Here is a 16,613-nt window from a genome sequence, read left to right on the forward strand (position 1 = left end):
GACTAATGAGTTTCACTTGTAAGGAACCATGAAGTCAAGAATTTTTATGTATTTTCTGTATTTCAACTAATAGCAGTTATTCATTTTGATGCTCAAAATTGACCATCTTTAGTACTTTAAGTGAACACCTGTATCCAATGATCCCATGAATCTTTGGTAACTTCCTTCCTCTGAGTGTTACCTACTTTTTAAATTAACCTACTATTAGTCCAAATAATAAGAGGGCTCTGCGTAAAACTGAGTCCCCTAAAACAGTTCCTCTGGTGACTTTATAATTAACCTCTTTATCCCAAACCTTATTTCTTGTTCCCCATTTCAGAATTGAGTGTCAAAGAAAAGGGGGGACTGTAACCAAGCAGGACCCTTAGGGGACCTTCTCTGTGACAGACAACTCCCCCACTCCCACCCCACCATGTCCTCCACCTGCCTCTTGTTTGTAGAAAAGCTTTAGTCTCGCAGTGATTCTCAAAAGGCTGGCTCAATAGTTAATGATTAGGAAATAGGAAAATGTAGAAACAAAGATGCGAAGAATTGACTCATTGGAAAAGACTCTGATGCTGGGGAAGATTGAAGGTGGAAGGAGAAGGGGACGACAGAGGGTGAGATGTTTGGATGGCATCACTGACTCGATGGACATGAGTCTGAGTAAGCTCCAGGATTTGGTGATGGACAGGAAAGCCTGGTGTGCTGCAGTCCATGGGGTGGCAGAGTCGGACACTACTGAGTGACTGAACTGAACTGAGAGAGAAAACCAGTTGGGCCAGGAAACTGGCAACAATTTAGACTATAAACCAGACACAGAATTACCAAACTCCCAGTTTCCCTGAAAGATACAAAGGTCTGATTTACACAGTCTTTTAAGTTATTTTAACAGGAAGCTGGCCCCCACCGGATGAAAACTGCTGACCACAAGCACATAGACCACACACTGGTTGAAAACAGAAGATTGGTGATGCTGGAAACTTCACCTTGATGCCAACCAATCCAAGAACTACACACAAGCTGGTCACGCACCCTGCTCCCTCCCTCACAGTGCCTTTATGATATTTGTCTCCTAAGTAGCAACTTGGAGATAGCCTTAGGACAGCAGTCCACCATCTTCCCCGGTTGCGGGCCTCCTGAATAGAGCAAATTTTCCTTTTCCACTAACACTCATCTCGGGTACTGGCCTTTTGAGCAGCAAGCAATGAAACTGGGGTTCAGTACTGGTGGTGTCTGGTTATACAAAATAAACCTGTATGTACACAGAAAACTTCTGCAAGGAAAAGAAACTGGTAAGAAACATAACCCTGGGAAATGAGAAAGAAAAAGACTTTTATACTTTTCCAAAAACAGTTCAGATTCCATGTGCATTATTCAGCACTCATAATAGTGGCATTCTTCTAGAAGGCACAAAAAAGTATGTATCATACATCAAGCTGGAAACCAAGTTAACCCACTAAAAATAATTCAGGGTGTAAGAAAATGTATATACAGTATTAGGTATTAGTACAGTAAATGTGTTATATATACCAGCACTACTACTATCATAAAATGCTGATTTCAAAATGAAAAAAAAAAAGTTTAGCAAACTACTCAGATACATGAGGAGAGTATTTTCAGTTTTCACCATGGACTGATAATAGAAATTTTTGTAGAAAGAACTTAAAATTACAGTGATTTGTTTAGTGCTTTATAGTTTTCAAAATTATGTCAAAACTGATTCATATGTGTTCCTTTACAGTAATTCTTTGGATTACAGTTAAAAGTTAGTCCGGTCTGGAACTGAATATGTATTTCCAGAATTTAACAGGAGTGTAACAGTTCGCTGGAGCTTGGATGTTCCCCAGACACCTCAACCTCAAGAGCAATATTAACTCAGTTGTATCCCCCGTGGATCAGTGGTAAAGAATCCACCTGAAGACGCAGGAGAGACGGGTTTGACCCCTGGGTGGGGAAGATCCCCTGGAGGAGGAAATGGCAACCTACTCTAATATTCTCGCGGGAAATCCCACGGACAGAGGAGCCTGGCGGGCTACAATCCATGGGGTCGCAAACAGTCGTACCAGAATTAGCGACTACACAGCTTAGCGACTGAGCACGACGACTGTTTCCCACCCCATCTCCCGTCTCACCCGATGGTACCGAAACCAGAATCTGGAGAGTTATTCTGAATCCCTTTGCAGATCATACACACTAAAAAATTATTTGTTGCGTATCTGACTTCCTGGGTGGCTCAGATGGTAAAGCGTCTGCTTACAATGCGGGAGACCTGGGCTCGATCCCTGGGTTAGGAAGACCCTCTGGAGAAGGAAATGGCAACCCACTCCAGTACTCTTGCCTGGAAAATCCCATGGACGGAGGAGCCTGGTAGGCTACATACAGTTCATGGCATAGCAAAGAATCGGACACGACTGAGCGACTTCACTTATCTGAAATTCATATTTAACTGGAGTCCTATATTTTATCTGGCAAACCCACACATTTTGGGGAACACAGCTCAGCGGGTGCCTCTCCAATTCATGGACCACTTCCTAAAATCTCAGATCGCCTATGTGCGCTGCTGTAGTAATTACCTAGGCAAGAGATATTAAAAAAAGCTTAGCTACACCACCCTTAAGGCAGAAAGTGAAGAAGAACTAAAGAGCCTCTTGATGAAAGTGAAAGAGGAGAATGAAAAAGTTGGCTTAAAGCTCAACATTCAGAAAACTAAGATCATGGCATCTGGTCCCATCACTTCATGGCAGATAGATGGGGAAACAGTGGAAACAGAGGCTGACTTCATTTTTCTGGCTCCAAAATCACTGCAGATGGTGACTGCAGCCATGAAATTAAGACACTTACTCCTTGGAAGGAAAGTTATGACCAACCTAGACAGCATATTAAAAAGCAGAGACATTACTTTGCCAACAAAGGTCCGTCTAGTCAAGGCTATGGTTTTTCCAGTGGTCATGTATGGATGTGAGAGTTGGACTATAAAGAAAGCTGAGCACAGAAGAATTGATGCTTTTGAACTGTGGTGTTGGAGAAGACTCTTGAGAGTCCTTTGGACTGCAAGGAGATCCAATCAATCCATCCTAAAAGAGATCAGGCCTGGGTATTCGTTGGAAGGATGGATGTTGAAGCTGAAACTCCAATACTTTGGCCACCTCATGCGAAGAGTTGACTCATTGAAAAAGACCCTAATGTTGGGTAGGATTGGGGGCAGGAGGAGAAGGGGACGACAGAGGATGAGATGGTTGGATGGCATCACCGACTCGATGGACATGGGTTTGGGTGGACTTAGGGAGTTGGTGATGGACAGGGAGGCCTGGCGTGCTGCGGTTCATGGGGTCGCAAAGAGTCGGACACGACTGAGAGACTGAACCGAACGTAGCTTAATCCCCCAAACCAGAAAATTTCCGGGTTCAGTAAACTTCGGGCAGTGAGGAAGCGCCGAGGATCGTAGACCTTCCGGTGGCCAGTCTCCCGAACGTGCTTTACGCCTCAGACACCAACCAGACCAGTGCGCACGACTCCGCGCTTGAAGGCTCCTTTTGCAGCAGTTGCTGTGAGTGCCGTAAAGCGGAGTTGCCGCCGCTGTTGGCTGAGGTAAGGTTTGAGAGGCGCTGCTTGTTCTCTGGGGATGGGCGGGCGTCTCAGGAGGGTGTCGCCGGTGGCTCGGCTGCCGTCGCTGGGCATTCCCCCAGCTTTCTGAGCACCTGCCCTGGCCCAGGCAGGCCACAGGTTGAGCGCCCTCCGGGCGGGGAATACTCAGCAAGGCAGTCCACGAGTACCTCAGGGAGGGTGTGCTCGGGCTCCCCCTGCCCCGCCGCCGCGCTTCTGGTCGTGTCAGTCACGAAAATCCTCCTTCCGGGACAGGTCCGGTTTTGGACTCCATCGAGACCCTTGTAGGACCCGGTTGGGGTCGTGACGTTTGAGTAGGGTCGTGAGAGCCGTCTCGGGGTTTGGAAAAGGATCTGGGGCAGGAAGAGAGCGTTGCCCGTTGTGGGGCCAGTGTGTGTAGAAGTGTAGAAGCATGAAAGGAGCTCCCAGGTTTGGGCAGCTCTGCGTATTAGGGGACTGGCTGGAGGGATGGGTGTGGAGACGGGAAGGCCAGGAACGTGGCGGGAGCTAACGCTGGGGCTCCACTGGGAAGGGCCTTGATGCCCCAAGAGGGAGTGCGGTGTGCTTCCGCGGGCAGTGGGGGAGCTACGATAGCTTTCTAGAGAAGGGTGTTTGAATTTGTCATCCCTTTCTCTCTTGCTTTCCCCCTGGGTTCAGCTTTCAGTTCAGTTGGAGGAGTGTTTACTGACGCGTCCATTTTGTGTACTTAATAATGGGATGGACACTGCTAGCCGTGTAAAGTTTCATTTGGCACTGACATATGCCTTTTGTTTGCATTATCAACGAGGGGTGTCGGGAAAGGTTGACATATAGAGAGTTGACGCGAGCTTTGGATAGGAATCTGGGGAACTGTGTTCAGATTTTGTCACCATCACCAGTTCTCAAGTAACACAAGAGAAATCACTTCTCTCTGGACCTCAGATTTCTCAGATTAAAAAGAGAACCTTGATGATATCAGGTTCTTTTTACTTTTGAAGATAGCAGGTTTCCAAAGAGTAAGCATCAGCCTGTGAACAGATACAAAGTGAGTGAAGGAGCAGTGCGTTAGAAATTGGGGAAAAAGAAGTCTGGGATTGGGCTGTACTTTGAGGATGGATAGAGTTTGAGTCATCCAGAACCATCTCTATTAAGCACCATAGATAAAGGTAGAGGCAGCAGGAATAAGCCTCTGGGAGGATAGAGGATTTGGGGAGGATGGCACTACATGTTGAAGGAACCTCAATTGAAAAGAAAATGCAGTGTGTTCTAAAAAGGAAGAAAAAAGGAATGAGAGAAATGTCAACGATACACAGAATTTGATTTCTTGGATCTAGGTGATGGATATTTTGAATCTGTGTTTCTAAAAAGTGAATTTAAGTGCTGTTGATAAAAATGAGAATTCTATCAAAATTCTAGGATGTGATAATGTATTGGGAGTATGGTGGTGCAGATTGTAGTTTTGTGTTGCCAGTAACTAGCCTCTTGGGCTGTTATTTAATTCTTCTAGATCCTCTAGATCATTCTCTTCTGTAAAATAATGTTGTTAGACTTGGTGGGCTCTCTTCTCTAAAACTTGTAAAATGTGAGTGTGTGAGGATGGAGAACTGTTCTCTTCTGAAGGGGGCAGAGAGATAGTTGATGGAGAATAAAAGGGTTAAATTTGAGGTGTAGGACATAGAGTTAACTATTTAGACAGCTGGAGTTTGAGAAAGTTAAGTAGTAAGGTTTCTCTTTAGAGATGTTAGTTAAAATCTTGAAAATGAGTTTGCTTTGAGGGAGAGATTGTAAAGAGTCACTATAGGATGTGTGCGTAGATAGACTAGAGAAATGATTAAAAGAGACATTTAGAACTCTATGAGCAAGGACTCCTTTTCAAAAAGGATTATATTTTGAGTGCCAACATTTTACTGAAATAATTTAACAATATTTACAGTAAATATTAAGCAACCATTTCTGGGACTCTGGCAGAAAATAAATAATTCAGATAGATACAGTCTCCACTGTCATTCTGATGTCTGTTCAGAAGTAATATCATTACATGCTTATTTATTCAACAAATACTTATGTTTCATGCCTGCAATGTATAATGAAGAAAGCAGATGTTGTTCCTATTGTCCCTGCATGTAAAGGCCGTAGTGTCTAAATCAGTGCTTTTCAAATTTTAATGCACATATGAATCACCTGAGGATCTTAAAATATAGATTAAATATAGATTCTGAATCACTGGGTCTGCAGTAGGGCGTAAGAATTTTTGACATGCTCCAACGTGATGTTGATTTGTTGGTCTGAGGACCATACTTTTAAGTAGCAAAGATTAAGCCATTACTACTACTTATTATCCACTTTATTAATAATTTTACTGTCTTTATGAAAATAATATATGTTCATTATAAAAATATCAGGACAGTGTAGAAAAGCATAAAGAACAATGTAAAAATCACACCAACCTCCATACTTAGAAATGACCATTATTGATATATTGGTGAACATCCATCCAGATTTTATGTAGGTACATATATTGACACTTATATATTGTACTAAGTACTTGATGCCTGCTGAGTCATGTGTTTGATTCTGTTAGCTTTATAGTTTTACTGAGATCAGTACCCAAACATCCTCAACCAAGCAGTTAAGTACTTGCGTTCTTGGGGGAAAGACTTTACCCAGTTACAAATAACTTGGTTTAATGCTGTTCTGTTACTCCAAAAATTGGGAGATATTAAAATAATGAAAGCTTGTGATGTTGTAGGGTCTGTAGTATTTGTTAATTGAGCCATAGAATGAGAGAATTTTCTAAGTTTTTTTGAAAACTTAGTCATTTTTTCCCTTCTCATTAGAAAGTCAATTGATAGTCACATAGGATAAATTAAAAGGAAAAAGAAAAACACCTACAGTCCTCCCAACCCAAAGACAGCCACTGTTCTTACTCTGGCGTGTATGCTACCAAGGTAGCTCTTAAATGACCCATGAAAATAATGTATGTAAACTATGTTTGGGTCAAAAGAAATCCTTGGTTCCTCAACTTTCTGCTGCCTTTGCAATAACCATACTCTATTGTTTATACTATAGAGTCTTATGACAGGTTAACAGCTCACAGGTTGCCTGGTGTCTGTAGGGTGTACATAGGACCCAGTAATGTTTATGAACTTAATGGAAAAAAGAATGAATGAGGGAACAAACCAAACTGCTCTGTGTGACATAAACTCTGGCTGTCGCTCTTCACCTGCTGGTACTTGCACTCACCACTTATCTCAGATACTTTTGTACTGTTCTGGGGACACAGCTTTTCTGGGGTAACAGAAATCCATCTTAAATCTTTTAAAATCTATGTGTTTGAATTCTACTGTGGAAGAATATAGAATATGGAATACTGAGGAATATGGAAACATGACAGCCTCCTGTCTCAAGGAACTGTAACTGATTAAGACTGACTGCAAAAATAGTACAACTATAAGTGCTGTGTGGATATAAATGAGGGGGCCTTTAGTTATCTGAGAGCAAAGGGAATTACTAGTAGACTAAAGGTCTACTAGTTTTTTGTCTACAATTTTATTGCTAGCATTTATCATGTTAGAATTTGTCATGTTCTAGGTACTCTTCAGTGCTTTACATGTCTTAATCTGACAGAACAGCCCCGTGAATTAAGTAAATTTATAGATCCATATCTTTTAAGATGGAGGCATAGAGAGATTAAGTAACCTGCCTAAGAACAGATATATATATAAGCTGCAAGTGGCAGAGCAGGATTTGGACATAGTAGTCTGTCTTCTGGAGAAGGCAATGGCACCCCACTCCAGTACTCTTGTCTGGAAAATCCCATGGATGGAGGAGCCTGGTAGGCTGCAGTCCATGGGGTCACAAAGAGTCGGAGATGACTGAGCGACTTCACTTTCACTTTTTTCACTTTCAATTGAGAAAATAGGGATACCATTAACAGAATAGAGGGGCAAGTCATGAAAGAAATCTGGCTTGAAGGTGGACAGTGATGTTTAAGAGGATATCACCAGCAGTCTGGTGAAATATTTGTAAGCACTAATCAGTCGGTAGATACAGGAAGTATATCTAATTAAATGATTAGGAACAAGCGAATGTAAAGAGAATGTCCATCCAGATTTCATATCAAACACAGAATAGTACGCTTTGTAGGCAATGCCACTTCCTTCATCCTTTTACTTTGCCCCCAAAAATCAGTCCCCTCCTGTCTTCATTTTCTTTCTTATCTAGGTCTTTCATTTCAGACATTGTTTAAAAGCTCACTACTCCATAGTCACTTCAGAAGGAGTTGCTATGTATTTTGGATTTTTCTGGAGCATCAAATGGAGAGACTAATTTTTTAATCTTCAAGTGTCAGCATTTTGAGAGAGGTTATATTGCAAAGGGTTAAGAAGTGAGAAGTGAATGAGTGGTAAGCAGATGAAGAGCCTTCTTAAATCCTTACAGTCTAACCTTTGCTTCCAGGTTACTGACTGTCTTGCAAAGTTAGCAATGAAAGAAGAACAGTATATTAGGACCACCGGTATTTAAGTAAGATGGATAGCATCTGTTGCTACTGGGGTGTTTTTGGCTTAGAACAGCTGAAAATGTTGACTTTTTTTCCCATCTTCTCTCTGAATACATCTTCAGAAGCGTTTTTCTCTTTATGTCTTCCAGTTTGCTACCTTATTTCAAAACAATGGCTTTGACTGTTTCCACTACCCTCTTCTCTAATTTAGCCTCCTGTTTTATTTTGCAGTGCAGGACATATTTGAATCTCAATTCTGTCACCACCTATGCCTTCCTCTCATTTCTCAGTGTTCCTGAATAAATTGAATCTAGCAGCATTGACGGAGAAGGCAATGGCACCCCACTCCAGTACTCTTGCCTGGAAAATCCCATGGACGGAGGGGCGTGGTAGGCTGCAGTCCATGGGGTTGCTAAGAGTCGGACATGACTGAGCGACTTCACTTTCACTTTTCACTTTCATGCATCAGAGAAGGAAATGGCAACCCACTCCCTCCGGTGTTCTTACCTGGAGAATCCCAGGGACGGGGGAGCCTGGTGGGCTGCCGTCTATGGGGTTGCACAGAGTCAGACACGACTGAAGTGACTTAGCAGCAGCAGCAGCAGCAGCATTAGCATTGAGGGCACCAGACTAACACACATCATCTTATGACCCTAACTTCAGTGCTAGGGCTGGTGATTTCTTGTTCAGGGGCCTCTGATATCAAGAGAGGTGATCCAGAAGGCACTAGTGGGGAGAAGTGGAATAAAAAAGTCAGACAGTCTGACATTCTTTCAAACAGATCCCTATCAAAATAATCCTCAAAAGAGTAGTGGGGGACGGGTGTCAGGTTAAGGCAGATGCCAAAATTTTTCGTGCTATTACCATCAAAGAACAAAGGATAATGTGAAATGGCAGTGGGAAGCTGAAAGAATATGAAATGCTGCTCTTGGTTGTAGTAAGAGCCTGAGAACTATCTTGAGCTTTCTATCCTATACATTTTTCCTTCAAATTTGTGTGCGGCTTTCATCTACCACTAGTTTTTTCCAGCCTTTCTCATGCCTTGATACAAATTGATAATAAAGGACAAAAGAAAGGGTAAAAGAATGTGTTTGTTCTTGGCTGGAGGTGACAGTCTTGATCTCTCGTTACCCCAGGCTCAAAGACTGAGAGGACTGATAACTCTGACACCTACAACCCATTAGAGGTTCAGTTGGGAAGCAGATCTGCCCGTTCCTTTCTTCTTAATTGCCAAATCCTAGTTCATGCACTAGTTAGAGCCTGTTTCCAAGTCATCTAAGACTAATTCTGTGCTGTAGTTTAAAGTGAAAGTGAAAGTTGCTCAGTCGTGTTCGACTCTGCGACCTCATGGACTATATAGTCTCAAGGCCAGAATACTGGAATTGGTCACCTTTCCCTTCTCTGGGGGGATCTTCCCAATCCAGGGATCAAACCCAGGTCTCCCTCATTGCAGGTGGATTCTTTACCAGCCGAGCCAGAGGGGAAGCCCAAGAATACTGGAGTGGGTAGCCTATCCCTTCTCTAGCAGATCTTCCCAACCCAGGAATCGAACTGCGGTATCCTGCATTGCAGGTGGTTGTATTAGCCTTCTCATATTTGCATTAGAACTTGAAGATACTTAGGTACTTAAACCTCGTAACTCTCCTTAGAGTCCCCATTACATCTTTTTTTTTTAAAAACATTTTCTATCTCCCCCCACCATCCCATCATTTAAATTTACTGTCTGTATAGTGTTCTTCTTTTCCATTAGACATGATATACTGCTTTCTTTATGAAGCTTTACCTAAGTATAAGTGAAAATACATTACTTGTCCTCCCCAGCATTTTTAATAGCTAAAATGTCACATGTAAAGAGAAATGTATACACAAATAATATTTTTCTTTTGGTTCTATGCTGTATTTCTCCATATGTTATTTTTAAATGTTTGCTGTTCAGGAGTTAGAACTAAGTATGGGCATTAAACTCTAAAAATTCACTTTTTCATATTTCATATTCTGTTTTATTGTAAAAGTTCCTGTAGGACAGAGAACTTTTTTAAATAAAAACTTAAAAAAAATAGTTTTGTGTTCTCTTGAACATTGTGCACTTATTTGATATATTTAGCATGCTTGTTATTTCTGGATATCAATTCAATCATTTTTAGCATGATAGGGGAGATGATTCATATATTCTAATAACTGTAATTCAAAATAGAAAATAGTAAAAGCCTTGGGGTTAGTTTCCTCTCTTTGGGCTCCATAGTAGCCTGTACTTACTCCTTCATGGCCATTACACTCTTGATAGTGTGTCTGTATTTATCTCTGATACAGTCTAGCACAAACCAGAATAGTGGTTCTTAATAGATGTGCAGGTGGTAAAGATCATGGTTGTGCGTTTTGGAAAATACTTCCCATGCTGTTCTTTAGGACTTCTTACCCTCCACCACCATCAATCACCATTCTTTTAAAAACTCTTATATACTCATCTCTAAAATCTTTGAAGATAGGGAACTGTATTTTACTTATCATTTTCTCTTCTGGGCTTAGCATTTTGTTGGCATCTCTCCCTTTTAAGGTAGACAGTAAATATTTATCCCTTGCAAGAAGGTAAGACTAGGAATTTATAGCTGGAAGAGGTTGCTTCTGACTTGGAAGAGCATGAAAGACTTCATAAAAGGAAGGTCATTGAGAGGAGTGTGTAAAGAGGTATAGAACTGGTTCTCTGGAAATAGATGAGAATACTTCAGACAAGAGGGAATGAACAAAAGCAAAGAGATAGGAAAGTGTCTTGTGTATTCCAGGAATACTTGGGCAGAAACCATAGAGTGTGTGAAGTGGGAGAAAGTCTAGAAAATTTGCCTTGTGTTCAGTTAGATTGTGAATGCCCTTGAATGCTTCTGTATTTGACCCTTGAACAGTGCAGTCGGGGGTGCCAAACCTCTGTCAACTGAAATAAAAACACACATCGTGCGAGCTGTGAGTTTCAGTTTTATTTGGGAGACAGTCTCAGATAGTTCTGAGTAATTTCTTAGAAGATGAAGTAGATAGGGGAGGTCAGTAGATGCATAATTTTGCAAAGAGGTATGTGCACTCGTGCACAGGTCTCTGTAGAAGTTTACTCCTAGTCACAAGGAACACCTATCTCAGTTAATGATTTTAGTGCTTTTCTAAATATTGGAAGATGAACTAGGTTCATAAACTGTTTCTCCTGAGATATTTCTAACTATCTAAAGGCCTGTTTTCCCAGAGGACAGAGTGCTTCATCCTGCCCTTCACACTGAATTCCTTTCACATGTACTGTAGGTTAGCAACTGCATTGGCTAAAGACTTGATTCTTGTAGAACTGGATGGTAGGCACCATTCTTTACACAGTCAAAAATCTACATTTAATAGATTCATCCTTCCATGTTTGCAGTTCCATATCTACAAATTAAGTCACCAGCAGGTCATGTAATACTGTAGTGTTTATTATTGAAAGAAAATCTGTGTGTAAGTGGGCCTGTGTAGTTCAAATCTGTGTTGTCCATGGGTCAAATTTATGTGAAACTTGAGCTTTACTTGTAGGTGATAGGGAACCACTGAAAAATTTGATGAAGTAATTTGATTCATTTATCAGCAGCTTGGTGTGTCTGTCAGTGTAAGATTATGAGTAGACAGAAAGTGGAGCCTGGGACATCAATTAGAATTAAGACATTTGTACAATTAGAGTTTAAATTAGAATGACAGTGAAGAAAGAAGAGGAAGTTGGTGCAAGAGATATTTTAGAGGTAAACTCAATAAGCCTTGGCCTCTTAAGTATAACATTATTCATTTTAAAGTGGTAATTCCATTCCTAATGAAGAGATGGTGCTAGCAAAAAGGAATGTTTTGATGGGCTAATATTCTTATCTTTGCAGTTTGTTGAATTGGTTTGACATTTACAGAAAATAAATAATGAAATAAAGTTAATTGGATATCATCTTGATAATAAAAATGTAGTTGTGATTGTTGATATATTCTGGAGATTTAGTTCATGTAAGAATTAATAGTAGGTTAGAGTTATGTCCAAAAAGAGAACAAGATGTTAATTCTGACTTTATTTTTCTGTAGCGGTTTATATAGGTCTTTTATATTTTCTTCCCGTTTGTTAATTGAGGCACAGGAAAGGCTGGACTATAGCACACTCCAAGTGTTACTTTAGATTTTAGGAATCAGAGTACAATACATTGATGTACTTTTTAACACAATTATAAAAAGCTGAGCTGAAATACTGAAAATGAAGGCTGTTCTTTTTGTTATCTTGTGAGCTATCCTTATCACAGTATATATTTGACTGTCTTATTTTAGGAGGTTTTAGCTGACAGCAGAACTAATACCATTATTAATATTGTTTGATGTTGCTAATTTTTACAGTTTTAGGAGATAGAATATGATCATCATTTCTTCAGTTATCTTTGCTTGATGCATTATCTGTAAATCAAGTAGATTACTCACATCATTGGTGATATTTCTCTTAAGTAGTTTGTTGACTTTATGTAACATCATTGGATGTTTGCTATATATAGGCTTTCACTCTGGAAGCCCATTTGGATTGTTTCAAAATCCTATGAATTCTGATTTAAAGAGGGTAGAGTAAAAACATTTGTGCCCTCTTCTATCTGAAATTACCCTGAAACAGCAAGGAAAATGAGAGACAGAGATGTATAGTTGACCTTTGAACAACAAAAGTTTGAACTACTACATGTGGATTTTTTTCAGTAGTAAATACTACAGTATCATATGACCCCTGGATAGTTGAATCCACAGATGCAAACCACATATATGAAGGAAACGCAGATACAAAGGAACTACGTATGTATATGAAGGGCCAACTATAAGTTATATGCAGATTTTTAGCTGCATAGAATGTTGGTGTCCCTAACCCCTGCATTGTTCAAGGGTCAGTTATAATTACATCTTTGAAAGGACTAGAGTCCTGTATCCCAAATTGAAATATTTGAGAACTGTTTGTCAAATGTAAGCAGGAAGAGATTAAAAGAGCATTCTGACAGAAAGAGATCTCAGATAGAACTGACAGAGCAATGAAAGGTAGATCTGTTTACAGTGGTGTCAGGGTGCGTAGAAAAGCAGTAGGAGAAGCTTCCTTGGAATGTTTAGCAGTATCTTCTAGCAGGAAAGGAAGAACAAATGAGAAAGCACAGATACACGATCTTTGCAGGAAGCACTCTTTTGTTTTTTGTTTTTTTTTTTTGGAAGCACTCTTTTGATGAGGCAAGAAATAATGGCTAAACATCTTTCTTTTCCTTGTTCTCACATCCATTGTCTCTCACACACACATGCACAGAACACCCTGTGTCATAAAGAACTCTCTTGTAGGCTAGAGAGACTACCTTCTAGTTCAGAACACAGCCTTAATTCTTCCTCCTACAATCCTCTTGCAAATAATTAGCCTGGGTGAAGCTCATGTCATTCAAAGATAAACAATGATAAAAATAAAATGAGTACAGTATCTACACAAAAGTGTTACAGAAACAAAAGCAAAAAGAAATGGAAAAACAAGTGACGAAGACCCATGAGAAACTGTAGTGGCATAACAAATTTAAGGAGACAACCATTTCTTTAAGGGCTTCCCTGGTAGCTCAGCTGGTAAAGAATCTGCTTGCAATGTGGGAGACCTGGGTTTGATCCCTGGGTTGGGAAGATCCCCTGGAGGAGGGCATGGCAACCCATTCCAGTATTCTTACCTGGAGAATCCCATGGGCAGAGGAGCCTGGCAGGCTACAGTCCAAGGGGTTGCAAAGAGTTGGACACGACTGAGTGACTAAGCACAACACAGCCATTTCTTTAAAATAATAGAGAAAGCTAACTGGCTAGGAAGAAATAGTAAGACAGTGGTAAATCATGAGTCATAATTTGGCAGAACTCAAGAAAGAAAAGAAAGAAAAATAAAATCAGGAATAAAAAGCCGCATAGGAAACAGAAAGAAGAATTAATATTGTTGAAAACTCAGTAAGGGATATGACAACAGGCTTTTAAAAGTTGAGCAAAGTGAAATGGGAATGAAAGGGGATGAAACAAATGCTTAATTGTAGTTCTGGAAATAGAAATTCAACATTAGAACAGAAAAGTTTTCAAAACACATAAGAAAACCTGTTGCAGAGAAAGAAATCTTGATTCTACAGATTGGAAGGGCACATAATGAAGAAAAACTAATAACAGTCATTAACATCATTACATAACCTAGTTTTTAAGAAAGTGTATTTCAAAACTAAGGAATGTGTTTGTTCTTTGCTCATCCATTAAAAAGATCATCTTGCCTGTAGTGCCAGGGAAAGGATCACATATTATTAAGGGAGTATTTAGCATTGCAGGACAGTGGTACAAATCCTGTAAGTCATCAGAGGAAAGAGGGTGTGACCTCAAAGCCAAACTATTAGTTGACACCTGTTTTTGAACAATGCAAGAACTCAAGGTAAATAATGCCCATATTCTAAGGAGAAGATGAATATCAGTCATCTAGTAGAAGAACAGAGATGATACAGTGAAAGGACTGGCAGGGAAACATAGTAGGAATAAGATTTTAAAAGCTGAGAGGTTTGTATTACGGAATAAAAGAGAACTATAGCAAAGTGAACTAATAAAAGTCAGGATTAAAAGGAGAGATGTAGAAGGTGTTAATAGATTTCCCCTTATTTTTTAGCTGGAGAACTAAAGACAAAGTTTATGCATGAAGTAATAGAGGTATTAGTATATAGTTAAAGGAATAAAGATAAACATTTGAAGAACCAAATGTAGTGTGTGTGACCAAAATCAAACAGTGAAGAGGAGGTAAGAAGAAGTAGAACTGTATTAAATTACTTGTTCTAAAGGAATAGTCAGATGGGACCAAAGATGAACAGAAACTTTGAGGAATTCCCTGGTGACATAGGGGACATGGGTTCAGTCCCTGATCCAAGAAGATTCCACATGCCACAGAGCAGCTAAGCCTGTGCACCATGATTACTGAGCTCACATTCTGGAACCTGCAAGCCACAACTAATGAGCCCCTGTGCCACAACTACTGAAGCCTGCACACCTCGAGTCAGCAAGTTGCAACTACCGAGCCCATGCACCTAGAGCCTGTACTGCACAACCAGTGAAGCCACTGCACGTGGGAAGCCCACACTTCACAGCTAGAGAGTAAGCCCCGCTCTCCGCAACTAGAGAAAGCCCACGTGCAGCAGTGAAGACCCAGTGCGGCCAAAAATAAGTAAAGCAGTGTGTACGCGTTAAAAAAGAACAAAATTTTTTATCATGACTTTTTTACACTTGCCAAAAACTGAAGATGTATATAGGATATTTATAAAGATGGACCACATCCTATATCACATTGGACAGCAGAGCTGTTACACAGGTGATGTTCCTTAACCAAAAGTTTATTTTTTCTTTGGCAGTGGTTCTTAGTATGTGCATCAGCATCTCTTGAGAATGCATCAGAAATGCAAACTCAGAGGCCTCACCCCAGTTCTACTGAATCAGAAACCCTGGGGGAGAATCCCTCCCATCTCTGTTGGTCAGTTTTTATAGATAGCTCAGTTAAGTTTATTTTTTGCAGTTGTAAAGAATGCCATGATAAACATTTTAGTTCTTCCAAGTTTAGTCTTACATCTGATGATTTCTTTAGGATAGGACTACCAAATCAAAGAATGTTCTGTTGAACTTTAGGTAACTTTTTCTTGGTTAATAAAGGTGAAAAATTAAATATAGGCTTTTTTTGGTCTCTTCAGAAATATTGTTCACAGAAAACAAGATTACCTTTTTACTCCAAAAGATGAAACCAGCTGGGTTACTTTCAAAAGACAACCAAGTGAGCACTGCAGACTGATGAGTAGAATCAGTAAGAACGTGATTTTGGTGCTTTTAACTTTGACAAGTTCTGCATTTCTGCTATTTCAGTTGTATTACTACAAGCACTATTTATCAGCAAAGGTAACTTTTTTTTCCTGCTTTCTCATTATTAAACTTCATTTTAGCTGTATATCTTCCTAACATACTTTCCTTTTGCAGTACATAAAATTAATCAGTTTTTAAAATCCTTGCAGAAATATTTCTTAGAGATTCTCCTCTTCATGGGTGTGGTAAGAAGCAATTCAGAATTGCAGTTAAAGATTGTTATAATAACACACTAAAAGTCAGGGGTGCAAAGTTTCAGTGATGTTGAAATTTTCTGATAGAATTATGTGAAAATTGTTATTTTTCCAAACATATCATCACTCATTGGAAAGAGTTCAGTGGTAAATAATTTTGATAAAACGTTAGATTTAGTTTATTTTGGTACAAAGTCAATTTTAATATAGTGCCTAACAGGGAAGTGTAGTGTTATAACTTACCTTTATTATAAACCTTTAGGCATAAAGATAAAGAGACAATGATTTAGAATCTAGTAGCTTCTGAAGATCTTTTAAATATACTAATTCTAAAGAGATAGCAAAGAGTTTACTACTATTTGATGGAAATTAATAGATTCTGAGATGTTGACCATATATGCCTGTTTAATAAATTATAGCAGTCTCAGTGTTGTCCATCTTGGGTAGTTATATAATTGTAGAAT

The 16,613-nt window shown here is 39.8% G+C and overlaps 1 protein-coding gene across 24 annotated transcripts in view; it reads left to right on the plus strand.

Moving 5' to 3' along the window:
• The first annotated feature begins 3,535 nt into the window (after positions 1-3,535).
• The window catches only part of FKTN (fukutin), a 122,295-nt gene continuing 109,217 nt past the window's right edge, over positions 3,536-16,613 (plus strand). For 22 of the 24 annotated variants that reach the window (XR_014064115.1, XR_014064089.1, XR_014064097.1 and 19 more), the window contains exons 1-2: positions 3,536-3,570; positions 15,790-15,991. Coding sequence is in view for 12 of the 24 variants with exons in the window: in XM_081525239.1 (XP_081381365.1) it covers positions 15,887-15,991 (105 nt within the window). In the remaining 12 variants the exon portion in view is untranslated. Of the gene's footprint in view, positions 3,706-11,663; positions 11,812-14,723; positions 15,417-15,789; positions 15,992-16,613 lie in introns of all 24 variants that reach the window. The other 2 variants (XR_014064120.1, XM_081525315.1) reach the window with 1 other exon arrangement.

Source organism: Giraffa tippelskirchi, chromosome 1 (genome assembly GCF_054371585.1).
Source record: "Giraffa tippelskirchi isolate mGirTip1 chromosome 1, T2T-mGirTip1v1.2.pri, whole genome shotgun sequence".
NCBI classification, from domain to species: Eukaryota; Metazoa; Chordata; class Mammalia; order Artiodactyla; family Giraffidae; genus Giraffa; species Giraffa tippelskirchi.